This window comes from Cottoperca gobio, chromosome 15 (genome assembly GCF_900634415.1).
Source record: "Cottoperca gobio chromosome 15, fCotGob3.1, whole genome shotgun sequence".
NCBI lineage: Eukaryota > Metazoa > Chordata > Actinopteri > Perciformes > Bovichtidae > Cottoperca > Cottoperca gobio.
This window is the reverse complement of record NC_041369.1, coordinates 11603376-11629373: the sequence shown is the minus strand read 5'-3', so window position 1 is coordinate 11629373 and position 25998 is coordinate 11603376. Positions and strand designations below refer to the sequence as shown.

Here is a 25998-nt window from a genome sequence, read left to right as displayed (position 1 = left end):
AATAAAGAGATATCAATATAAATGATTTATCAGAATCTGCACTTGTGGAATCTGCTATTGTTTTTATTTATGCGGCACTATTGCCGCAGCAAACATTTTTATATTGGCTGTTTTAAAGGTAATGATTTTTGAACCCACAGCTAATGAAAATATGTCTTTCTGACCCTTTTTTCCCTTTCTCGTCTCAATAGGGAGTCTGCGTCATGACGACTGCCTTTCTGCACTTCTTCTTCCTGGCATCGTTCTGCTGGGTCCTCACAGAGGCCTGGCAGTCCTACATGGCAGTGACGGGAAAGGTCCGGACCAGACTCATCCGCAAGCGCTTTCTGTGTCTGGGCTGGGGTAAGCAAGCAGCATGTTTCCCTAAACCTCTTCATCATCTCCCATCATCCCTCGCAGCTGCCGTTTTCTCTCAAGGTCTCTGGCCAAGGTGTCTTTCCAAGTATCTGTGTGTCTTTTTCGGTCCGCTGTTTCCATCGTCTCTGAGGGGCAGCCAGATCTTCATCCTATCAGGCTCTTTGTTGTGATGCTTTTGTGCTCCAGTCAAGCTCTCTGAGGGCTGGGTAAATGGACCGGCCTTGAGCAGTGGGGGGAGACAGACTGGTGCGGATCTCACAAAGCAGGTTGCAATGACCTTATGTCTGATAAAGAGGGCGTGAGCTGAGCCTTTCCACTGCAGCACAGTGTACAGTAAAACCCTCAGAACTAGCGTTCAGGAGAATGGAATGATTAAATTATTAAAATATGGTGAATTTATACACTCTGCTCTATGATTATACGTATTCTGAAATCCTTTCCAAAGTCTAATGTTGAACTATTTTTCTTATTAATATGTATCACACACAAAATACATGTAGGGAGCAATATAATGTATTTATTATTCATATTGCGACAGATTTAAATCAGTCTGGGTCTCACATAATGCCTCCCACGCTGTGCTTCCTGCACTTGAATATTACGTCACAAAAAAGCAACTATTAAACGACTACATATCTGTCAATAAACACATGCAGTTGGAGATATCTGTATCAAAATGTTGAAAAACTTCAATGTTTTTCTTCATTTGATAAATGTCAGTCTGAATCGTCGTCCAAAGGGTTCTTTCTTAGACTGCTAGAAATCTCTCCTATAAAAAAATCATAAAAAAAATCAATTTGATTATGAAAGAGCCCACACTCATTCTTCTTGTTACCTAGCAACAAACAAGGCTCTCTTAGTCATTGCAGTGCCACTGCTTGCTGCAAAAAAAAATGGACAAAGGCTGTTTTACGATCACATGGATTTCTCAGAAACGCCACAACAGACAATTTGATGATAGATAAAACAATCAATGTCTTTTTGTACGACAATAAGAATACATTACATAATATGAACTTGTTTGTTTTTACATATGACTTGAAAATGAAATGACTCAAATCCTCTACAGATTACCACCTGTATTCAAACAGAAGACAATAAACATTTTCAAAACTGATTTCCAAAGCGATGCGCAGCACACGCTACCTGTTGTCTCTTAATTCAGCCTGTTTGAAGTGCGGCGTCTCCGCCAGGCTGTTGCCAGCGCGGTGATTCATGACATGCTTGTATACACTCGGCACTCTTTACCTCTTCAGCACTGCAGAGAGACACTGGATGGCCACAGGGTCTTCGCCTCGTGCCTCCAGGAAACTGATTACATCAATAGCACCTGCCTGCGCTGCTCCGAGAGGAAGAAGCGTTAATATTCTGCGCACACAGTAGTACGAACCGACTCCATTACACCAATCTATAATGAGGAGCCATGCTGCAAAAGAAATCTCTTCATATAAAAGGTGTGGAGGGCGGTGAAATATTTTACAGTACAGTGATGAAATTTCACAACGTGGTTTTCTGGACTCGGTGCACTGCTGCCATTTTGTCAAAGCACAGACTGTTCTTTTCTGCTACTTAATGGAACACAAATATTAAAATGCATATAGTACATCTTATACATCTCAGATGAGTGTAGCATCTAATGGAGTGAATCTAGCTGCACTTTGTTAAATGACTAGAATCTGTCTGCATTAAAGTGGACTTATGCTCTCATTTCTGACAAGAACAAGAACTGCTCCAATAACTATTGATTGTTTTCTCTTTTTAAGGATTACCAGCTTTAGTGGTTGCTGTTTCAATGGGATTCACCAAAACAAAGGGCTATGGAACACCTTTATAGTAAGTCTTTCCTTTTTAAATTCATATATATTGTGATGCTCACACAGTTGGTTCATGGCAACACTTAAGATGAATGATTAAATGCTCCTGCAGTGGCTTACTTATCCTAAATAGTGCAATAAACAAAGTCCCCTGAACCCAATCAAATTTCAAAATAGCGCAGCAAGACCCCAATTTCATGTGAGTTGTATCCCTGCTGGATACCAAACGCATAAACACTGCTTAAAATCTCTTTAGCATTTTATTACCCTGTGAAACTTTGGAAATAGAGTTACAGCATATGGCACTTCTCCCCTGACAATTGAGGGAAATACAATTGTATGCTGGTGTGCACCATTAACTTGGATGTTAATGCCTTGGTGGGAGTTAACTGTTTTTCTTTTCCTGCTTTCCCCGCAGCTGTTGGTTGTCTTTGGAGGGTGGACTCCTGTATGCCTTTGTTGGACCTGCAGCTGCTGTTGTTCTGGTATACTTCAGATGTCCATTTTTAACTTTCATATGCTGAAAATACAAGAGAAATGTAAATTTTCAACGAAGAAAAAAAGGAAACAACCAACGCTTGAGGCATCACCTGTACATTATGTAATATACAGCTATAGCAACAACAGAAGAAGTCAAAAGACACAAAACTTTGCCTGATTTATAACATATATATATATATATATATATATAGTAATAATTAAAAAAATGTTTCAAATAATAAGACTCACACAAACCATAATGTAGTTCTAATGATGCTACAGTATCATTGTGGTACATTTGCACTGTGTTAAAACTCGACCAAATGCCTAACAGGAGGAACACACTCTGCTTTCAAAGTCAAAGTAATGAGCGTCCCATCAGGCAATGTGCTCAAGCAATTCCCTTTCATTTACCATAATGGTGCTCCATGTAGCTGTGAGGTTATAAAGTATTCATGCATTAGATTTGTTCAGAATGTAATATACTGGGGTATTTTAATCATCTTGTATTTACATTGTTGTACAGAGAAAATTACACAAAGAATGTGATTATGCAAATCACTAAATCTGTGTCAGAGGGACAGAGGACATTGAATACGGAGAAATATATTTCATTGTAAAACCTCTCTTCTGTGGTGGGATTTTAAATTAAGTGATTTCAATTTTTTTTTTTTTTTTAAACGTCTTAGTTTGTTTGAGCTTCAAATGCACGGGGACTGTAAGTCTTGCTGTGCTGTCGTTTTCAATTGTGATGAACCTCAGAGGAACACGAGCTAATCTCTTCAAAAATGGCAGAAACAACCCTCTGCAGTGTGAGAATGAACACCACACTTCTGTTATCACTGTATTGATACTGTAACATCGTAATACAAAGTCTCACACACACAAAGCATGTTGAATAAAAACTTCCTCAAATGTATTGGTATAAATTCTTAATGGGCTCTTTATCTCAGCTCAGAGGGATTTGAAGTAGCTGAATATTTTTAAAGAATTGTCTACCCAGCTGCTGTAAATGTGCAGTTTTTTTTATTTGCCTAGGTGCTGCTAATAATAGGAGAAGGTGCCTTTGAGAAGACGAGTGTTTCTTGTCAAGCAAATCTTTTCTTAAGGCTGTTGTGCTGGGCGGAGTATCCAGGGCATGCCTCATCCCTCGGCTGAAATGTCACAGGGACGAGCAAACAATAGAAGCTAGAGGTCAAAGCTCAGTGCAGGCTGGGGGTGGGTGGGTGGTGGGGGGGGGGGGGGAACGCCCCACGGGATAATGACATTAAATCATTGGCTACCTATGAAGAATGTCAAACTGGGAAATGAAGTGACATATTTAACATTGGTTTTGAAACAATCTTGTTGCAGATGATTTATTGAAAAGCTAATATTCTTGCTTGTTTCCCTTTCGACAGGTCAACATGGTGATCGGTATCTTGGTGTTTAATAAACTTGTGTCCAGGGATGGCATACTGGACAAGAAGCTGAAGCATCGAGCAGGGTATGACAGCACATCCTTGTCAGTACCTCATTTTTCTTCTTCTCATCATGCAAAAATACAAATATGCTTCGACTTTTTTTTTTTTACACATACACATATGGAGATTTAGACCTCCTTTTCTTGCTGTTGAAAGGAGATTTAGAGGCGTAAACATAAAGAGGTCAGAACTCTCTCGGGAGCGACATGGCTTCGTATTTTTTTTTGGCAGAATCAGTCCATGAGATGAAAATCATTAAAACGCCCACACATTTGGCTGCGTCTGCTGTTGCTAACATGGCGGGGGAGAATTTAAAGTCGGGGTAGTGGCTATTAGCGTTGTTTGTCATGCTGTTGTCTCTATGTCCCACAGACAGATGAGTGAGCCGCATACAGGATTAACTCTCAAGTGTGCCAAATGTGGTGTTGTATCAACAACTGCTTTATCAGCAACTACAGCTAGCAATGCAATGTAAGTGCCTGTCAGTGTCTCTGAATCAATAAGACGATGCTACGGGGAGTCTCTGCATGTACAGCGTGTCCACCGCTACAATTTAGACCTTGCAGTCCACTGCAGCGTGAACTGATGTTGCAATTACATCCTCAGTACATCAGAGCTACAGTGTAGTAATGTCTTTAACTGTAAACATCCGGTGTTACATGTTTATTTTACAGTAAGCTTACGTCACTACTAGCATGCACATTAAAGCCCTGGAGTAAAAAAAGGCCCTGATGGGAGATACCGCTTTTTTTTTTTACTCCAGACCTTATCGTGTTATCTGCACCAATTTGCTTGCTTTTATTTCCTCTATCCTCCCTTTCTTCTCTCAGGGCGTCCCTGTGGAGTTCCTGTGTCGTCCTACCTCTGCTGGCTTTGACCTGGATGTCTGCAGTGCTCGCCATGACCGACAAGCGCTCCATCCTCTTTCAGATCCTGTTTGCGGTCTTTGACTCACTGCAGGGCTTTGTCATTGTGATGGTGCACTGTGTCCTACGGAGAGAGGTAGGACACCAAGTCATCTTTCTTTCACCCATGATCTTTGTTTACTTGGAGTTACAATCTGCACGTCTCTACAGGTTTTTTTGTTATGTTGCAGGGAGTAGATTTGCTCACTGTCAGGTTAAATTGGAGGTGATTTAACTTGCTCCAGAGCTTAACCACCTTAACAAAACCTAATCACAGGAAGTCATCACAACCAGGAAGTTACATTTTGGTGGTTTTGTGGAATTATTTTCTGAATAACAAGTGAAATACACTATCTTTTAGACTTGACAGAGGACAAGACCTAAAAACAAAAACTGTCAATGTGACATGCAGTATTGTGGACATGATGAAAACAAACTGATTCCCGCTGTCTTTAGGTCCAAGATGCGTTCAGATGTCGGCTCAGGAACTGCCAAGACCCAATCAGTGGTGACGCAACAGGAACCTTCCCTAATGGGCATGCTCAGATAATGGTATGCACATTTACCCGCTGTTATCTGTAACCGTTAGATCCTCTACCATTTAAGGAGACCAAATGTTCCCTGGTTATTTATAATACACATGCAAACCTCTTTGTTCTCCATTGACCTTAATTTAACTTTTGCTCTTCATGCATCGTTTTTAATTCATTATTATTCAGTTTAATATGGCCTCTAAAACATGAGGCATTGTTTTCCATAGGTTTATAATGTTCCACACAACGCTTTTGCAAAGCTGCAATTACATGCAGGGTAGACATTTGGCCCTCTGATAAATGGGCATCAGTTCCCTTTGGTGTCCTTAGGCCCTGAGCCCGATCCTTTATTTCCCTTTGATTGAACTTACAGTCCATGTTTGCGATGCATCGCTCTCAATCCCTCTCACAGAGTAGCAGAGGACTGTTCCCAGCATGACCTTTGAAATGGGACACCAGTCCTCTTCATCTAGCACAACGACACCACTGGCACATCACAACAATGATCTGCCATTAGCATTCTAATGCGCCTCCGAGTGAAATAGTTTTCATGATAGCAGAATGGTGTCAAGGCCTCCTGGTTCAATACAGTCATTAGCAGCGAGTGCAAAATACATGCGGCAGCTGCACTTTCATTTTTTCTCTCTCCATAGATGTGCTATTGATATATTGTTAGTATGCGGAGAAAAAAGGACTGATTTGCATTTTTACAAAGCATTGAGAAATAATAGTAAAACATATATAATTGATCCTAATCTTTCAACTGGCTTTTACACATAAGGATGGGTCTTGATTTATATGTACATACTGTGTAGATGTACACAATATACTGTATACAAGGCTTCATTTTTAGCAATACTGACTATTTGACTGTCCTCTTCCTACAGACGGACTTTGAGAAAGATGTGGACATCGCCTGCCGATCAGGTAAAGAACAGATGGTCTTTTATTAACAATATTCTCTCTGTATCCGCATGTAAAAAAAAAAAAAGAGGTTAGACAGTAAAAAAAATAGCTGAGGTTACATAACAACCAACAAACCCCACAGGAGTTTTTTTTTCACAGTTACCAAAACACTGACTTCTGAGAGCAAAACAGTATAAAGAGAGCTGTTGGATATTCACTTTCGGCTTTACGGCAATACACGTGAATAACAGCAGCTTTTCCCATCTTGCACATTGTAATTATGTTTCTCATTAACATGTTGACACTGTCATAGATTAGGTGCGTAGGTGCTATGTGTCTCATCTCAAGAGGATTGTATTCCTCGGCTCGTAATAGTGGGAGGGTAATATTTCCTGCGTCTGGTTCTTCTGTACTTTTAAGCCAAAGTAATTGTTGGTAAACAAGTGCATGATTTAATAAAACGAAAATGTTTTGAAGAGATCGTGAGAGTTATCCTGCACGTAACTGGTGGCGGTAAGCTCAGAACCTGTCTTTCTTCAATCCCTTCCAAACCAATGAAGGAAAAAACATCCTAAGTGGATCTGCAGGGAATAACCGAGCAGACCACTATTCAGGGCTCTCAGAAGCACAGCTTGTTAAGAGGCGAAAAGGGCTGTCTGCCTCTTCTGACCCAACATTACTTCATGCTGTGCAGTCTTGTAAAGCTAAAGTGGACATACTCGATACAAAAAGGCCGAGCAGACAGGTGTCATTTATAAATCATGACCAGATTCAGACAGAGAGAAATGCACTTCACAGATTACTCTCTGGGCTCACGGAGTTTAATTTGCTTGTTCACAAACAGGGATTATTGTCAACTACAGTGTAAATATTCTGCAGTTTCAGAGTATAAGAGCAAACTGAACACCAGACTCAGACGGCTTTTCCCCATGTCCACACAATTGAATTAGACTCAAACAAAAAGATGATAGATCTTTTTGTTTGTTGTCCTTGTAACGTCTTTGCAGGCCTTTTGTGAACAGACAACATAATTCATACTGATTCACGAGGAAAAGATTCGATTGCTCAGTGGGGAGGACGGAGTGTTCTTATAACCCGAAGGTATTTCTGAAGAGCTGCGGTTTAATTATTATTATAATATTTGGTGCACTGCAAGGTCAATCACTAAATTAGGATTAGTCTATAAACTGCATGGCAGGGAGAGTGTCAGGATATCACTTTATTCACTGCTACATCCTCCAAAGATACGTGCTGTTGTGTCCCTTTGCCTTTTAGGTGTAATGTCGCACTCAAAAAGCATATTTACAGTTATTTGTCCTGTCTGCAGCTCAAAATCCTTTGACAATTGGTTCATATTGACTTGAATTATCTTGTTCTTGTGGTCATATGCTGGATAATCTCAGACAAACTGTGACACTACTTTCATTACAGAGAAACTCCAACTAATCCGTGTGTCACTCTGCCCTGCAGCGCTCCACAAAGACATGGGCTCGTGTCGCGCAGGCACCCTCTCCCGCATTTCCCTGAATGATGAGGAGGATGAGAAGATCCCTGAGGGCCTCAACTACTCCACGCTGCCTGGCAACATCATCTCCAAAGTGATTATCCAGCAGCCTTCAGCCCTGCACATGCCGATGGGAGTGGGGGATCTGAAAGACCAACAGTGCATGGCTGACAGCAGCGCTGACATGCGGCGCACCGTTTACCTGTGCACCGACGATGCCATGCGCCAGAGCGACCACGACATGGTTGGCCACGACATGGAGGGCCACTCGTTGCAGGCGCAGATGATGGAGACGGACTACATAGTCATGCCTCGTGCCTCTGCATCGGTGTCGGGCACCCTGCTGAAAGACGACACCAAGATGAACATCACTATGGATACGCTGCCACACGAGAGGCTGATGCATTACAAGATGAGTCCTGACTTCAATATCAGCCCGTCAGGCATGGACCACATGAATGTGAACCTGGAGCAGCAGTATCCTAGCGCTCCCGAGCAGATGCAAAACCTGCCCTTTGAACCTCGCACGGCTGTTAAGAACTTCCTCGCTGAGATGGAGGAATCTGCGGGGCTTTCGAGGAGTGAGACAGGGTCGACAATATCTATGAGCTCTTTAGAGGTACATATGCTCATGTGGATGAAGCGCAGAGGATACAGAGCTGCAGCAAACACCTTCAAATATACCACACACCTTTATTAATGTACGTATCTTCTTAAACGGACAGTTTATTAACTTTATACCTTCATGTTTGTTCTCCACAGAGACGGAAGTCGCGATATTCTGATATGGACTTTGAGGTACGTGAAAAAAAATGTATTCTTTCCATAGTACATGCATCTAGCTTTTTTTATGCAGAGAAAAAGCCTTTTTTATTTTTGCAGTTGTGTTTGTCATTTGATTTACTAGTACTTGTTGTGCCTCTTAAGCTTATTGGAGTTACACAGCTTTTACTCAATGAGATTTATTCACATGCTGTGTGGTTAAGGTAAAAGCAAGGCTGTCAACTGACAAACAGGGCAACAGTTCTCATCAACATTTTGTCCTCCTCCATCCCCTCCATCCATTAGCTATACGTTGATTTTCAAAAACAAATGTATGCTTTTAAAGTCATTTGCACATTTCACATCTGATTTCACCACTGGTTTCAACAATGATTATATTGGCTTGCAAAAAAACATATTTAAACCCCTTTTGGCAGGTTTTTAGCATTCCCTTTGCATTTCTAAAGCAGGCTTTACTGCATATATCTTGTACGCACTTTCAAAGTAAAGGAAACACAAGGCTTCTGGCAGCGATTTTGGCGCGGGGTGCATTATGTTTTAGCGTCGGTGCACACCAACCCTTTAAATGGAAGTATTGTGCCAAGGTTTGATTTTAAGGATTTCCCTTACGCCAACAAAACTCTAAACGAGTCAATTTGTCACTGATGAAGAATTATGCTTAATTCAGATACTCCCGACATTGCAAATTTAAATAGTTCAGGATTTCATTGTCCTATCCCCCTCAACTTTAATTATATTGGTGTTTCCTTAATTTTGGTATCCACTTGTATATATGCAGAGACAAGTACATTTGTTTCAAACCCGGCCTATAAGTAAATGATCATGACACTAACAAATTGATCAGAGTTGGAAGGGGTGGAGAGGAAGATGCATTTCCATTATTGGCTGTCAATACCAAAGAAAAAACCCTTGCCATTGCAGAAAGTCATGCACACCAGGAAAAGACACATGGAGCTGTTCCAGGAACTGAATCAGAAATTTCAAACCCTGGACCGATTTCGAGACATACCAAATATGGGCAGCATGGTGAGTAACGGGAAACCAGAAGGGTGGCAATCAGCCTAATAAACTACATCAAAATACCCTCTTTAAATATCCAGTGCAGGACACGTAATGTGTGATTGTGCAAATGAACGGTTACAGTATGTAGTTAAAGTATTCATGTGGCAGTGAACCGTGCTGTACATAGTGTACCTGCCAGCAGCTGGCGGGGGGGCGAGTAAAGGGGGCTGCCCCCTTAAAAGGCACTGAAGCCTTCTATCCACAAGCCCAGTCTCAGGGAAGAAAGACCTTTGGTAATCTTGTTGCAATAGAGTGCATCCATTCCAATGCAAGGCCATGAATGCACTTTTATTTACATGCACATTTATCTACTTAGCAACCCCATCATTTTTCCATTAATGCATGGCAGATTATTTAACCTATCAACATCTATACAAATATTACCTTAATGTTCTCTTACTGCAACTGTGTGTGTGTGTGTGTGTGTGTGGGGGGGGGGGGGGGGGGTTACTTTGTATCTAGAAGTCAGGGGAATTATGAGAATTCTTTCTGACCTTGCTGCAAATAAAAAGTCTGTCTCCACACCTGGCTGGAGCTGTGGACAATGGGGATGTCACGCTTTATCCGTCTCTCTCAGACAAGCAGCAATGTTTTCTGTATTCAAGGCAACAAATAGAAATTGGGCTGGTGACCAAACACAGCCAGACATATTAGACAATGTCAGCCACGCAGCAGCCTTTTGGCTGCATGTAATCCCTTTCACTCACATTTCAATCACCCCTACAGCACAATGTAATTTGAGGACCGTTGCTTAGTTACCAGTGCAACTTTTGTATAGAAAACGATAACAGTACATTGTCACTGCCCCTCTTCTCTTTTCTTTTCTTTTTCCCCCAAATGAATCTACCGCAGAGCTGGCTGCAGACATTAGCATCCATTTTATATTCCCTGACTGGGAGCAGATTCTCTCCCTTATTTGCAATACTGTCTTTGGGACTGTCCATGAGAGCACATTCAGACGAACGGCTCACACATGAAGCCCGTATAGTGCACCAGTTTCTGAGCTTGGGGAAAACAGAATTCTGTAAGGACTCCATGATAAGCATGGTCACATTTAATACACTGCCATTATCCTTTTGTTATTTGATGCTTTCCACAGCATTAATCCATTATTTTTCAATTAGCAATGAGTAGGAATTCATACAATGCCATTTTGAATGAACTGACTTGACTGGAAATGTCTTTTTTTTGTCGTAAAAATAACAGTCTAGCTGCAGAGGATGTCATGCCACTAATATCACACCCCACTGGCCATGTTCACAGGACAAGGCAATGCCAAACAAGAACCCATGGGAGAGCTACAATCCAGCCTGTGAGTACCAGAATTACGCCACTATGAATGTACTAGAATCTGACACCAAGGACTCACTGGAGATGACGCCTGCAGAGTGGGAAAAGTGTGTCAACTTACCCTTAGACGTCCAGGAGGGAGACTTCCAAACAGAGGTCTAGAGGGGCGAAGAAGGAGAAAATGCAAACTAGGAAAAGCAGGAGAAAGAGATGTATTTTGCACTGAATAAAGCAACAGACTTTTCTAACAGCCTTGGCATACATATCTGGATAATACGAGTGTGGCAGGGACATTATGTGCCAATACAATATAAGGACTGAGGAGAGAGAAGAGAGAAAAAAGAAAAAAGGGAAAAAAACATCAGTGTTACTTTTTGTATTCTCACTAGTGTACTTAGTGTGGGGCAGCCTGGTGTACAATATTTACCATCATGTGTTTCAAATTATCTGTTGAGGAATTGGCTAAAAAAGGTAATCTCTCAAGATGAAACCTCACAAAGCAAATGACATACATGCCATGTCGTCCCAGCTTCATTGGGTCCAGTTTTGATTTCATAAAACTGGACCCGGGAGCACAATGTATATATTTATGCAGGTTTTTAAAAAGTTTATAACAGTCTGTTTGGCCATTACTACACTTTTTACTTTATAATATAAAACATGGGAGGCAAAGAGGATTTTTTCTGTCATATTAAAATGAATGTTTGTCAAGCTACATTCTTCATTGCTTTAAATGCAATAAAGATAATACTCACTTTTATATAAATAATATATTTCACAACTTTAATACTGCAGAATCCGCTTGAAGGATCCCAGCAAGCTCTCTCATCTGCAGCTCTGTATAAAATATTTAAAAACAAAATGTTGTATGGTGTAAATAAACTTTTGTCTACATATGTTTTACTTGTGCCAATTTATTTTAATGAGAACAAATGCCAACCTGATCAAAAGTTATAGCGAAAAATGTTAACATTTGAAAAGGAATGTAAATAAAAGAGGAAATATGTTCGTACTGCTTCAGAGGTTGTGTCAAGTTTATGTGGTTTATTGGTTGTGGAATTATTTTCTCACTTTGACATTTGAATGTATAAAATGATGGGCATGTGACTGGATATGAAAGTACAGCTATCCCTGTCTGTGTATCGATGGTGAAATATTGGACTAAGATTATAACACATGAATGAGTGTCCCATTTATCAACAAAAAAAAAAGCATAAAAAATGCCTGGACTTGTGTCAAACATGCAACACTGCCTCCTGTTTAGTTCAGCACAGACTGGATTATCTAAAAAGGTTCTCTCCAATACCTCTCTGATGATTCCTATCTCGTGTTAGTCATTCCCTCTTTGATTTAAACCTTCCCGTTAACAGCAGTTGAAGTTCAAGCACTGTAAAGTTTCCCGACTCACCTCCTGAATTCCAACCCCGTATCTGATTTCTGAATTTGGATAGGAAACATTCAACTCCTAATAGGTTTCTGTGCCTCCAGAAGGTTCACCTGATAAGATCAGTTAAGATTTTTCCTGGTGCAGACGGAGCCAGAGCACAAATGGGAGGGAGGGTGTGAGGGCTTAGGGGAGAATCTTGTTTGTCCCGTCTGGTGGTCTGCGGTACGGCTGACACTTTGGGAATGAGAGCATCGATATGAGTCCCCCCTCTGGGGATCAGTGGTACACCTAGCAGGAGAAGAGGACGAGACGAAGGAGAGGAGGTGTGATTTGGATCGGCGCTATCGGTGGAGGATGACGACAAGAGGGGGGAAAAAAGGGGAAGCAGACAATAAACACATTAATGAGAACTCCCAGTTGTGCTCTGACTGTCACAAAATAAATTAAGTTGATTACACGAAGAGCTCAGTCTAGACATTAACGTCTGAATTTCAATGTACTCTACCAGACATAATTAGGTTAATTATATACTGTAGTGCTGCCTGTTTGAGGCTCTGTGAGAGACTATTTTCATTTCTGTGAAAACATTTAATACGGTGAAATGCCTTTGGAAACATCGTCACTGTAGACCTACACACAAGACGCTGCAGCATGGTAAAGATAAGAGACACATCATCTTTCTAAAAAGATATATATACACCCCTTTAGAAAGTGTGCATTTGTTATCTGGTGCAAGAGGACACTTCATTTGGTACAGCGTTGGTATTGTCACAATTTAGAAACAATTCTAAAATAAATATGTGTTCTCTTTTTTTAGGGACAGACTGTACTGTACACTTCAAACCCAAAATACCCAAGGTCATCTTAGGAAAGCACATCCTGAGCTATTGAATGCATTTCTTTTATTTACCGGCCGTGCAGCTTTCTAAACTTATTTTCTCTTCCAAAACCGAAAGCATTTGCTCAAGAAATGCATAGCTGACTTTTCCTTCCACAGAAGGAATACTATTTGGAGACAGATGAAATCAGACTAGTTTCAGTGCCTCCAGAGATAATTTATGTGCTGATATGACCTAATGGTATTCAAATATTGAGCTCTAAATGTGTAAGGGATCAGAGTTCTTCATCAGCTCTACTGGGTGAATTATGTCACTGTCAGATGTACGTAGTGACTCAGCAGCAACTGAGCATGACAAACTTCCCCATGCGAATAAACAAATGAAAAGGTCTATTTTAAGTTGGTGTTTGTCTAAAATGCTATTTTTGACAGTTCTATAATTCTCTCTTTCCTTTTGTGTCAAAAACTCCTCAAAGAAAGGGATTAAAATTCATGCAGCTCAGTTCATGTTTTTTTCTGTGTGGTAGTTTCCTCCAACAATACTGCACAACATATTGAGGTGAAACACAATTCCCCCTGTATTTTTGACAGCCTGCAAATAAGTCTCCAGGCAAATATATTATATTCTATCCATCATATTCTGTATGCGCCAACACTTCCTGCAGTAGCCAAGTTAAAATTCAAAAATTCAAGAATTCTTCACTTAATTCCTGCAAGATTTAAATTATTCCTCTCTGTAGCTCCGTTAATGTGAGTAACATGACAAAACATTGTCATTTAATGAAAACATTTTGATTTTTTAAAATACAAATTAAAGAGTCCATGCTGCAAATGTGTCTGTTAGAAGTTTGAACAAATGCCCTATGTGTCTGAAAGTGGAAAGCTGTATTATTTAGTTGTTGATAAATTCAGCTGGGACGTGTTGACAAGCCTGGTGGACAAGTCACTGCCACTCATTGGGGATGAGTGGCAGGCCCCACAGGCCCATATGAGCAGAGAGGTTAACCTGCTCAGGGGCTGCAAACACTGAATCAACGTAATCACATTGATCCCTGCTTCACTTTCCTCCCTGGAGGCATGGCTGAGGGGTAAGGCAAACTGTTCATCTATCAAGGGCCTGTCAGAGGAGTTAAAGCCCAGAGGAAAGACTAGGGGCCACCCAAAATTCACAGAAACCATCCCGAAAAATGTTGTGGAGGACATAATGACAGAGGAAAAGTGGTGTAGTGTTCAAGTTCACCCCCATCAATTGTAATAATTTCGGCGCTCCACTGACTTTTTGTCTGGTGCCATCATCACGTTTATGACTCCAAAACGAGTGACAGCCGCCTCAGCTGTACGCTGGGTGCTAATGAGCAAAAGCTAACACGATAAAAATGTTAAAAAAAAATGTAAACCCTACTAAACAGCATGTTAGCACTGTCGTTGTGAGCGTGTTTGAATTGCTGACATAAAAAAAATCACGTGAAAATGTATCCAAGACTTTAGGTCTATGACTACAAAACCAATGGCATCCGCCTCAGCTGTACCTTTTTGTTTAGCTAACAGCTAGTTCTAATTAGCGAACGCTGACATGGTAAAGATGGTCAACATGTTCAACATACCTGCTAAACATCATGTTGACTGTCGTTGTGAGCATGTTAGCATGTTGACATAAAACTACAACAACAAAACATGTTGACATTAGCGTTTAGCTCAAAGCACCGTACGAGCATGGCTGTTGCTAGTCTTGCTAACAATTGTCCAAAGCTAAAGCTAACTTAGCATGAGGGTTTAATCAAAACACTGAGTATAAATTAGCTTTAGAAAAGCATTTCAATATAGTAATTACAACTCTGACAGATGTACAATCAAATATTTATCCCAAGAAGCTATCATTAAATGTAAAACTACAACTTTACTTTCCGGTAGGCTATAGTTGCACTGGAAATTGTAAAAAAAGTTCTGAAAATAAACTTTTGAAGACCCCACAACAGGTTCTTACCATACAATGTATAATACATGATGATCTTTCATCCTGTGGAGCAGTACAATAGATGATGGGTACAGAGGCCCCTGACAAGGCTGTAAACCTACTGTTCTGTGACTCCTCTTAGTATCTACTGTACTCCACGCAATCATAATCTGAAGAAAGCTGTCATACACCCAACGAGTGGGCAGTAGATTGTTGGTAGTGTGTTTGTTTCAGATAATCACACACAATAATGGGTAGATAATTATTTCCATTGTTAAATTGATAATTAGCTGGATTGTCAGGCATGATACAAATTGGGATGTAATTAAATTGAGTTTAGTGGCTTCTTTTTTTGGTTTCAAATAATTGGGAGATCTGAAACATTAGTATAAAATCTCTCCTGCTTACATCATGGGGTGTCACTGCAAATGTGATACATTTAAACAGTTAGCTAAGAAAATCAAATGAAGATTACAACAATGATGTGTACACAAAAAACAATAATAGCAAATATAATTTGCAGTAATAATTGAGTTCAAATACGTAAGATCAAATGAGGCCACGTTCACTAATACAAATGACACAATTTGTACAATTTGTGTCAAATCCAAATGCATCTGTTATGTATTGACTTTATTAATCTTACTTATACTGTAGCTCCCTGTAAACATAATTTTCCTGAACTCATTTATTCCATAAAATAGGTAAATTTTTCCTGAACAAACTTGCAAGAGAAGCCTAAAAACTGATGCAGGAAGGAAGGAAACAATGACACAAGTCAGGCTTTTATATAAGGGGTATGACAAGAAGAGTTGCACTCTGAACAGTAAAGATCCTCTGATCTGACATGTTGATCACACAAGCCTCTCTGCTAGAGTTCTGGGGCTCTGTGTTTTTGGCTCAAGGCTTATGTGGTTTATTAGTGTATGAGGGGGTGGCGTATCACATAATGGCTTAACTCAAAGCAGTCTTGCACAATAGTTATGACAAGGTATGCATACCCAAAACTCTAATTGGGCATGTACTCAAAATTTCATGCAAATCCATCCGAAGCAGGCAATGAGTAGTTATGCTAATCCACGGAGGGATGTATTTAACTGTCAGTTTCATTTGGTACATTTCCTTAGTCCTCTAAAAGTGTCATAACCTGAGCTTTGAACAGCAGAATACACATTCTCACTCAGAGAATTAGTGATTGTGGTTATGTGGTAAGGTACTTTGCAGATGTTGTCGCAGCACTTGTTACAGTCAGCGATTACTGAAGATAAATATGAAGAAATAAAAAGCGGCAGAAACCACGCATTTTTGTTTTAAAGAAAGCAGACAGTTTTGACATCTGCTGAAAAGATGCTCCCTTTACTGTGTTGCAAGGAATTATATTGGTTCCAGTAATACAATTCTGACTCAATCATTAAAAATTAGAACTTTAGAACCAACTAACAATCAACTAACAATTAGTACAACAGGAATAATGAGCTCTACAGCCAATCAAAATGTGTAATACAGATACTGTGTGATTCAAACCAAATTGATACAAAGTCTAATGAATATTATGCTAAAACATTAAACATTCATTGAATGAATTGTATGAAAGGAAGGATCAAAATTGTTGAAACTGGACAAAGTGTCATTTTATAGGCAATATGGTGTGTTTTTAAATTATTTATTTATTTTTTAAATACAGGTATCATTCAATATTGACACAACAGCATTCTTATCACAGGCGAAAACATGTAGTGCAGCTTCTGCCGTCATCATGTAACCATATTTCCAGCTGCGGACTTCATTGATTCTCAATGAAGGTGACCAGACTAATATCTCAACAACAAAAACATACTCATGAGATTCAGGCTGATTTCTCTAAGGGTTCATTTAAGGTAGCGTGTACAGTAGTGTGTGCCCATCATGGTGTTGCACATTCATGAGGCACAAATATTTGGTTTCCAGATAAATATATGTCATTCATATTTTCTGTCAATTTGTTGTTTAAATGAAGCGTTTGCTGACATTTTGACACCGCTAGATACACTGAAAATTGAAAAAAAAGCCTGCTGTTGATAAACTCTAGAACACTTGCAAAAAGAAAAAGTTCTCCTTAATTAAAACAAAATGACATCCATATTTGATTCATTCTATGTTTCAATTTTGTTATTCATATTTTTTTTTATCATGTTCTTGCGAGAGTGACAGCAAAGACCTGTTAAATCCATATAATTAAAAAGAATAACTGAAACCTTAGAAACACGACAGCTGCAATTGGTCCTTTACATTTCACACAGCGCAGGTATGAAAGTTCAGTAATGTTTATTTAATAATAATGCTCTGAGATGGCAAAAGACTAAATGTGAAGAAAAGAAAGCAACAAACCATCTAGCGCTGTATTTAACCTCAGACAAAACGAGCAAAAATAAACGTTGAAAACGTTACTGCTGTCAAACAGAATCATTGTTTTTATATCAATTAGCTTTTCAGAAAACAAGCACGCAGAACAGTTTGTGTCGGCTCAGATCTTATCGTCTGAAAACAGATATTACAGCCAACTATAGATACTGTCATAAAGCAACCATTTAAAGGGCCTAGAAAGTGCTTAGTAAGTAAAAACTAAGTTTATGTCCAAACTCTACATAAAGCTCAGACATAAAGTTTTGGAGCAGCGTACAACTTTGTCTCTGGTGTGTCTCTACCAATAGAAAAATAACCAATTGTGTCAGTTTCAAACTGTCGATGAGTGAATCTCAAGGTAGGATTGAGTTGGAAGTCCTCGATAATATTGACTGAGAAAAAAACACAACAATCAGTCTCAGCGGTCTCATCAAGGGGAGCGATGCGTCAACTCAAAAAAAAGCTGGAATCCACAAGACACCACTGCAATAACTCCTTAAAACCAATAAATTAAATTATGACAAATTACTGACATCCATTTATCCGTTTATGAAATTGTACTTTCTAGTCCCTTTAAGTCATGGTGGGAATATCTACTGATTATTAGTGCACATATTCATCATCACTTAAGTCGGAGTCATCGGCCTCCACCTCTCCTTCGATCACAGACTTCTTCCCTCTGCAGCAGGACACCACCAGACCAATGAGGAAAGCCTAAAAATAATAAGCAAAGCACACAGGAAATATTTCATAGCGATCACTTGATCAATAAAATGCATCAACAGCAGCAGGAGAGAGGCTTTTAAATATTTTTGCTGAGGACATTAGCTGTGTGCAGAAACTTTCCAGTAACCTTTTTTGAGAATAAATTAAATCATGTGCTTCAGCTCTCACACTCTTACCCCGAAGAAAATACTGTTGAACTGCTGTTGAACTAAATTAAATCTTTTATGGATGATGCTGTTGTAAATGTTTTATCGCTTAATAAGATACAAATGAACTATCTTTGTCAATAATTAACTTAATTCTGACTTAATTTTTCTCCCCCTTCAAATTCTTATTTACAACATTCAACTGTATTTCTCACATACTTGAAATCCAGATGATGACATTTTATTGACATCTTTAGACTTACCCCAATAAAGGCCCAGTTACCGAAGTAGTAGATGGTGCTGAAGAACCAGAACTTGTGGAGGAAAAGATACGATCTCGTCACGGTGCACTGGTCTGAAAGGGGAAGAAATAAGAGCATTAAAGAACTTCATCTATACAATAACAGCATGTACAGTATATACACTACTTTAGTATGTAATTCAAGATGGTTGATTGTTGGTATTTGTTTCACAGTAATTAGGAAAAAATAAGTTAAAAAAATGACTTTAGTGGAATTTAGTGATTTTTTAAAAACACTGTGTTGCAACATCACAACAATTGCCTTCACACCGTAGAGCGAACTCCTCTGTACGTCGCCTACACGCATGTTTGTTCAGCACCACCAAGGACAGTCTCACAACCTTGAACGGTGTGCCATCTGAGAAGTGGTGTTGGAGCAAATCAGCAGGAAGCACAAATATCCAAAAGCAGAATTTAAAATGTCGTTGCAGAGGTGCATTCTTGACCTTGGTAACACACAACAGTTTAACTTTCTAAGCCATTCCTGAAGAAGAAGAAGAAGAAGAAGAAGAAGAAGAAGAAGAAGAAGAAGAAGAAGAAGAAGAAGAAGAAGAAGAAGAAGAAGAAGAAGAAGAAGAAGAAGAAGAAGAAGAAGAAGAAGAAGAAGAAGAAGAAGAACTGGAGTTTTTATTACAGTCACATTTGAAGTTTCACTTCAACATAGAACTGTTTCACTTCATAAGGCCTTCCACTAAGCTCCAGTACAATTACATCCAGATCCCCATCCCTTATAAAATGTAAATGTTTTTAATTAAGTTTGCTTTAACACACTATCTTAAGACATCGTCTCTCTTTCTCTATGTTTGATTAATTGATAGAGAAACCCTTGAAGGAAGGAAGGACAGAGGGAATCATTATAGAAAGTAAGAAGAAAATAGATTTCTTCTACAAAGTCACTGATGAGGTGGAAGTTAGGAGAAGAATAATTGAGCGCGGGTAAATGAGTGAAGAAAGGACAGACAGCCTGAGGAAACAGGACTTTTGTCTTTAGAGAAATATGAGACGTAACTTCTCCGTGGCGTGGACCACCATCCAGAAAATCAGCGTGAGGGCAATAAAACGTGCCATTTATTGCTAGACAGTGTTTATAAATGCACAAGTGTAGCTCTTGTAATACATCTGTGTTATAAATGGCTCTGCACTAACTTAAGAGCAGAGAAACAGGCTGCTAATACTACATGGAGCAGTGCCTCGGGGCAATTTTGTCACTGTAACTAAAAAAGACAACCGGTCTTCTGAAAAGAGGAAAGCCATGTCACTGTCAATGTGAATATGGCTTAACCGGTTGATAAAACACGGATGATCTAACATTTAATGGAGCCTTGCATCAAGTATATCCAGTATTACACATTGAAAAGGTAAAAGTGTGACACACAGGAAGACACCAACAGAATTGTGAAGTCAGTGAACCATAGGTTATGGGTTATGCATGTAACCCGGGATCTCTGATGAGGTAAAGGGGATGCAACTTCACCTGGGAGCCTCTCAAGCTCTCAAGATTATTATGTGAAGTTGACGGACAAAAGACATGAGTCAGGATTGTTGAACATCCTATTGTTGTACATGTTGGGCTTATTTTTAACTTCAAAATATGTGGAAGATATCTCATTGGTACCTTTTCATTCTGGCTGTACGCTGATTGATGTCTTGCTGAAAATGTGTGCATGTGCTTTTGACAACCACGTGCAGCCATGAGCATGAATAAACCAGTTGATTGAACATTTCTGTTTACCTGTGATGTCCTTGCCATACAGTAGATGGAAAATTCCACTCAAAAAGTATGAAAAGCTTTCCCCTCAAGCTAACCTGATTTACCAAGCAGCATAAGCTCACTTACTTATCTACCAAAGGAACATTTATTTGAAAGTTAAAGGAGTAAAAATGTAATTGCTATGCAGTCTTAATCCATTTAATGAAGCAATTTAAACCCGGCACGGACTTCTAAGCCATTTGTTGTGGGTGCACCTTTCAAACTGGCCTTTCAAAACTACTCAGTGCTGTGCTATGACCAAGAGAAGCTCAATTGGTATTGACTAAGCTCTGTGATCATGAATATAAAACACATCAAAACCAAAAAAACGTGTTTATTGTTTATAAAAAGCCAATAGCTTTGTGGAGCCGCCCTGTGATTTATGCGACTGACATCACCTTTGAGTCTTAGCTCTCCAGTTTCTAACATAACTTGATCCTGCTATTGATCTGACTGGCACAGATGGCGAGAATAATATAAGAATTCTTAAGCTGAGTCATTCCTCTTCATGTGTATGAATGGGTATTGGCAGGCATGGGAAATGCTGATGACGTCAAATGAGGAAAGTGCCGATGATATGCGCACAGAGAGAGAGAGAGAGAGAGAGAGAGAGAGAGAGAGAGAGAGAGAGAGAGAGAGAGAGAGAGAGAGAGAGAGAGAGAGAGAGAGAGAGAGAGAGAGAGAGAGAGACAGACAGACAGACAGACAGACAGACAGACAGACAGACAGACAGACAGACAGACAGACAGACAGACAGACAGAGAGAGAGAGAGAGTCCACAAAGCTGAAGTGAAGATGAAATGCACTGTCTGGGTATGTTGGAGAGCCATCTGGAGCATTAACGCTAACCCTGCTGAGCTGCTTCTATCACACTGTTTCTCACACAGCTCTTCACACTGACTTGAACCCCATGAGCAGTACAATCAGACTTATAGCAAGCTACATGACATAAAGGTCCACAGCAATACCTCAGTGTGGTTTACAATGTTCAAAGCTTTTCCCCTTTAGAGTGGTGGTGTGTGTCGTTTCATCTATAGTGAAGATTATATACGTGGATCGCACCCACGTCAGCTCTGAAAAGGTACCAACAATCAGCGTGTATAATAGAAGAAGCAAGTCTGTCTTCATCCCTATGACCCTTCTCTTTCCCTCCAGTACTTCAGCCATCTGTAGCTCTCCAGCTGCTCGCCTGAATTGCACGGCTCCGAGTGGGACCTACAGATGGTTCACAACAGTGGTCTGCCTAAATATATTATCATGTACACCACTGACCCACTTCACCTTGAAATCATTACTGTTCTCCGATAAGAGCACGGAGCACTGTGCGAGTGCAGGACGTTTCACCTTGACTCATGATACCCGGGTGAGTGCTGCCCTGTGTAGCATGATGCATAATGTATAACCTTCATCTCTGCATCTAAACACAAACAGAAAAGCCTGAAACACACACTAACACACACACACTGTGTTCTTTGTGAAAGCCTCTCTATCAGCGAGCACTTGTGTTCCTACACTGCATGCTTTTACTTTCTCTCCATCTTAAAAAGCAGCACTTTCATTCCAATGTCCTTTGAGGATGTTGATGTTCCTTCAACAGAACTATTTTCAAATCTCTGGCTTCTCATGTTGTGAATGAATGTTCACCAAAAGCATATTCTCGCTGTGTACCAACTATTGTTTTCACTGGCTGAGAACATCCACGTGAGCAGTGACGTCTAGACGTCTAGATGCAGACACAAAAAGCAATATATGTCCCCGAAAGCAAACCTAAACCACTCATTATACTAACATAAGAGAATGAAGAAAATGTTGTCCATTTACAACATGCGTCTTGTTTTCTAGAGCTACATCTCTAAAACCATTAGAAGTAGTCACACAAGACATCAGACAATCACACAACTTGCTAACAACTGTCATTATTTGGAGCTTTCAGGCGTCCTGATGGATGTACATCCGATATTTACTGCCCTTTTATCTGATTCTGGGTGTCTAACCGTCTCCTCAGGGAAACATTGGGCTCTTTATGTCAAATTGCTCCACTATGTTCACCAGCTACTCAATAAGGTCGTCTGTCTGCTGTTTAGTGCTGGGCAAGGTGGTGTACAGCGGGTTTATCAGTGCAATCTTGCCTGAAGGGAAAAGTAGACAAATACAGATTAGAGCTTTAAGCAAAAGGTATCATTTTAATTACACTTGTTTTTAAAGCCCAATCTTAAATCAGAAAGTGTTTTTAATTCTATTAATACACAGAAGAGGTCTTTTGGCGCAATACAAAGCAAACAGATATTCTTTGAAGGTGTATTTTCCTATAAAAAGGTAAGAGGTGTCTTGAACATTTTTCTTCCAAGAGAATAGCTTTTGATTGACATATTCCATTGCAATGCAAATTGATGATGATCCCCTTGGTACAAAGACAATTACTATTAATTTGTGTTGGAGTTGAGGGAGCCGCCTGTAGAAAATAGCTTGGGCACCTGACATCTCAGAGGCAAGACATAAAATTATGACCATCTCTCCCCCCCCCCCCCCCCCCGAAGCTCTTTCAAAACTATGCTGCGGAAAAAACGGCAAGTTGCTAGGAAACAGACAGCAGTCCATAGTGTGAAAACACTCCTCTGTAATAGAAAGTTTAATCACTGGGATTCAAAACTAAAAAATAATATGTCAAAGTTAAAGACTGGACTTCAGCTCATAGTTAAAATATTAATAAAGAATGAGGCGGTCTTATACCACAATATTTATAATTGTGTGACTGATAGTGTCGACCCTAACAGTGAAAAAGAGAAAGAAAATCATTAACAGAAAAACAGCGATGACCCAGAGGGCATTTATTGGTAAATTGAGTTACTGTGTCAAAAACAAAAATTGGCGGATTTATTGATATTAAGTGTGAAATAAACTTCCCTCGCTGCAAAATAGTTTAAACCTCCATCCCATAAGAAATTCTGTTGTTGACATACTTAGGTTTTGTAATACGGCTTCATACACACGATGCACAAGGTTTATTAGAGAATCTGACACAGATTTCTTTTGGTTTTGATAAGAAAATTGAGTAATGTCATTAAAAATCATTGGTCAGACGGTCCGGGAAACTAATGTAACCAATAAAGCACCTCGCCCACCGTGAGTAGCAGCATGAGCGTCACGGTAGTAAGAATCATTTGAAAGAACAGCCTCGTCTAATGCTGAGACTGCTTCGGACTGACTTCATAATTAAATGACTTATTAAAATAACTTGAAGATAAAGTGATTGAATACATTAAAACCACACTTGGATTTAGTGCTGCGTGGGTTCAAGCTTGTGTCAATGGCTTGAGAGAGAATGAGTGTGGAGATAAAATTAAATGGACTAAGATGAAGCTGAAATAAACAGCTGCTAAAAAGGAGGAAAGCAGCACATCAACAAAAAGGTCCAGAAAGCAGAACTTCCCATTAATGCATGAAACAGAACCGATACTCCAGATTCTTTTTTTCCTTAAAATACTTTTATACCCTGCGTTAAATCACATACTAGACTCTGGGGTTCAGGTTGTCTGGGGCTATGGCAACTCATTCCTGAGGATTCATTTCCATTTGAGTACATACTCCAAATGAGTAATGGCGTGGTAATGACCTTAGAGTAGATAATGGAGAGCTTGGCAGCGAGCACCTGCTCATCAAGATGTTGGCGTCATTACATTACTGTGACCAACCGGCCAATCAGTCACCAGCTTGACTTATACCCTCTTTTGCCTTAGCTGTCGTTTGATCCAGTGCCACGCTAAGGGTTATTACAAAGCGATGCCCTTCCACAGCCTCTTCTGAGTCTGAGGCCATTCTAGTTTTTCACTTCCACAGCAACGATTTCAATTCATATCCATGTTTGTGAAAAGTCTTAGTAATTATTATTATTAGTAACTTAGTAACTTAGTAACTATGTAATAAAAAAGAAAATAATCACCCAGGAGACATGCCATGGAGAACACAATGACTGCCTGATGTGATGCTGTTGCTCTGGATTTGTCATTAAAAATAGCAAGAGCGTACTAGAAGGCAACACATATTTGAATAGTATAATACATTATGTAACACATTCATACAATAAGGGTTAAGGTCATGGCTAGAGAATGTGCATATAGGTATAGTAGGGTACCGTCTGTGTACATGCAGTGCACAAGCTTCTCTTTTTTTTTTTTTTATTACATAGCATTTTATTTTTAACACAATGTACCTGTACTGGACAATGTAAATGCCCATTTACTAGCAGATCTATTAAATTGTCGAGACTTTTCAGATGGACACTAGCAGAAATGATGTAACAGCACAGATTATTGAGGTACATTTAGATGAGCGGTTTGTTTTACTGACTGGCACGCAGCCATGTAGTCCTCACCACCCATCCCTCTCCCTGTCTGTTCACTGCTACCAAAGTAAAAACTATAAAAACACACCTCATACCAAGGGGTGATAACAAGTACTCTCTCCTTTGGGGAAAAAGCTGCTTTATGTAAGAAAGAGTTGCACTCTTTCACCACACAAATGCAATATTTCACATGTTACTTCCTACAGTATATCAGTCGATAAGCCTTTGATTGTATTCCCTCTTAGTCGCATGTGTTGTCTCTGCTTGACACTTCCTCCTCCTCATGGTAGGTGGTACAACGGCTGTTATGAAAGCAGGAGACATTTCCAAAATGGACAAAATAGGATCAGTTTCCCTCTAAGCTGGTCAAAAGAGAGAGCGGAAACACTAATGGCCGTTGTCCTAGTGACTCAGAATACCAGTGTGAATGAACAGATCCCACGACCCTTTGACATGCGCCCTCAGTAATTAACAGTGCGTGGATAAAAAAGTGACCTCTGTTCTTATTAATTGAGGATCCTGTGGTGCCAGCAACGCATTTGATTTTATTTCACTTACTTAATCCAGCTCAGCTCTCACAGCTATCTTTAACCTCTCTACTAGTCAGATACAATGCAGCTTCCGGGCAGCACTTAACAACGTGATGAAGCGGTGCACAATCTGTCTGCGTTGATTGGGAATGTTGTGGGACAGGAATCGATTTGTTTGAGAAAAACAACCCAAACCCAAAAATAAAAAGTAAATTCATATCCAAAGTTCTGTCTGCATAGTCATGTAAACAGGAGCATTATGGGGGATTGTCGGATAATGTAATTACTGTATGTTGTCAGTGTTGGCATTATTGTTACGTGTAAACATATTCATAATTTAGGCAACCAAAATAATACACAATGTATTTTATTTTTCATTTAAAATGTTAATTGAAGCTGTTGTGATTGCACAGGTGACCGGACCATTTTCTTTAGATACGACATTGGTCCTCATTATACAGTATACGGACAACATGGTGACAAATGTTTTAGTATCGAAAGAAACGTTAAAATTCATAAAATAAAAAAAAGAGAGAGATATCATC

General features: G+C 39.7%; 2 protein-coding genes across 13 annotated transcripts in view; one reads left to right on the top strand and one right to left on the bottom strand.

The window, feature by feature from the left end:
- Window positions 1-12117, top strand: part of adgrb3 (adhesion G protein-coupled receptor B3) — a 106205-nt gene extending 94088 nt beyond the window's left edge. For 4 of the 12 annotated variants that reach the window (XM_029449396.1, XM_029449407.1, XM_029449395.1 and 1 more), the window contains 12 exons: window positions 192-342; window positions 2121-2190; window positions 2590-2656; window positions 4052-4155; window positions 4487-4585; window positions 4945-5116; window positions 5476-5571; window positions 6440-6479; window positions 7890-8581; window positions 8725-8760; window positions 9667-9771; window positions 11014-12117. In XM_029449396.1, coding sequence (XP_029305256.1) covers window positions 192-342; window positions 2121-2190; window positions 2590-2656; window positions 4052-4155; window positions 4487-4585; window positions 4945-5116; window positions 5476-5571; window positions 6440-6479; window positions 7890-8581; window positions 8725-8760; window positions 9667-9771; window positions 11014-11259 — 1878 coding nt within the window. In that variant the 3' untranslated portion in view covers window positions 11260-12117. The remainder of the gene's footprint in view (window positions 1-191; window positions 343-2120; window positions 2191-2589; window positions 2657-4051; window positions 4156-4486; window positions 4586-4944; window positions 5117-5475; window positions 5572-6439; window positions 6480-7889; window positions 8582-8724; window positions 8761-9666; window positions 9772-11013) is intronic. The other 8 variants (XM_029449397.1, XM_029449399.1, XM_029449400.1 and 5 more) reach the window with 8 other exon arrangements.
- A 4806-nt stretch (window positions 12118-16923) lies between these two features.
- The window catches only part of lmbrd1 (LMBR1 domain containing 1), a 49248-nt gene continuing 40173 nt past the window's right edge, over window positions 16924-25998 (bottom strand). Inside the window, exons 15-16 of the mRNA XM_029449544.1 lie at window positions 18794-18885; window positions 16924-18372 (exon numbers count right to left, since the gene is read on the bottom strand). Of these exons, the coding sequence (XP_029305404.1) occupies window positions 18262-18372; window positions 18794-18885 (203 nt within the window). The 3' untranslated portion in view covers window positions 16924-18261. The remainder of the gene's footprint in view (window positions 18373-18793; window positions 18886-25998) is intronic.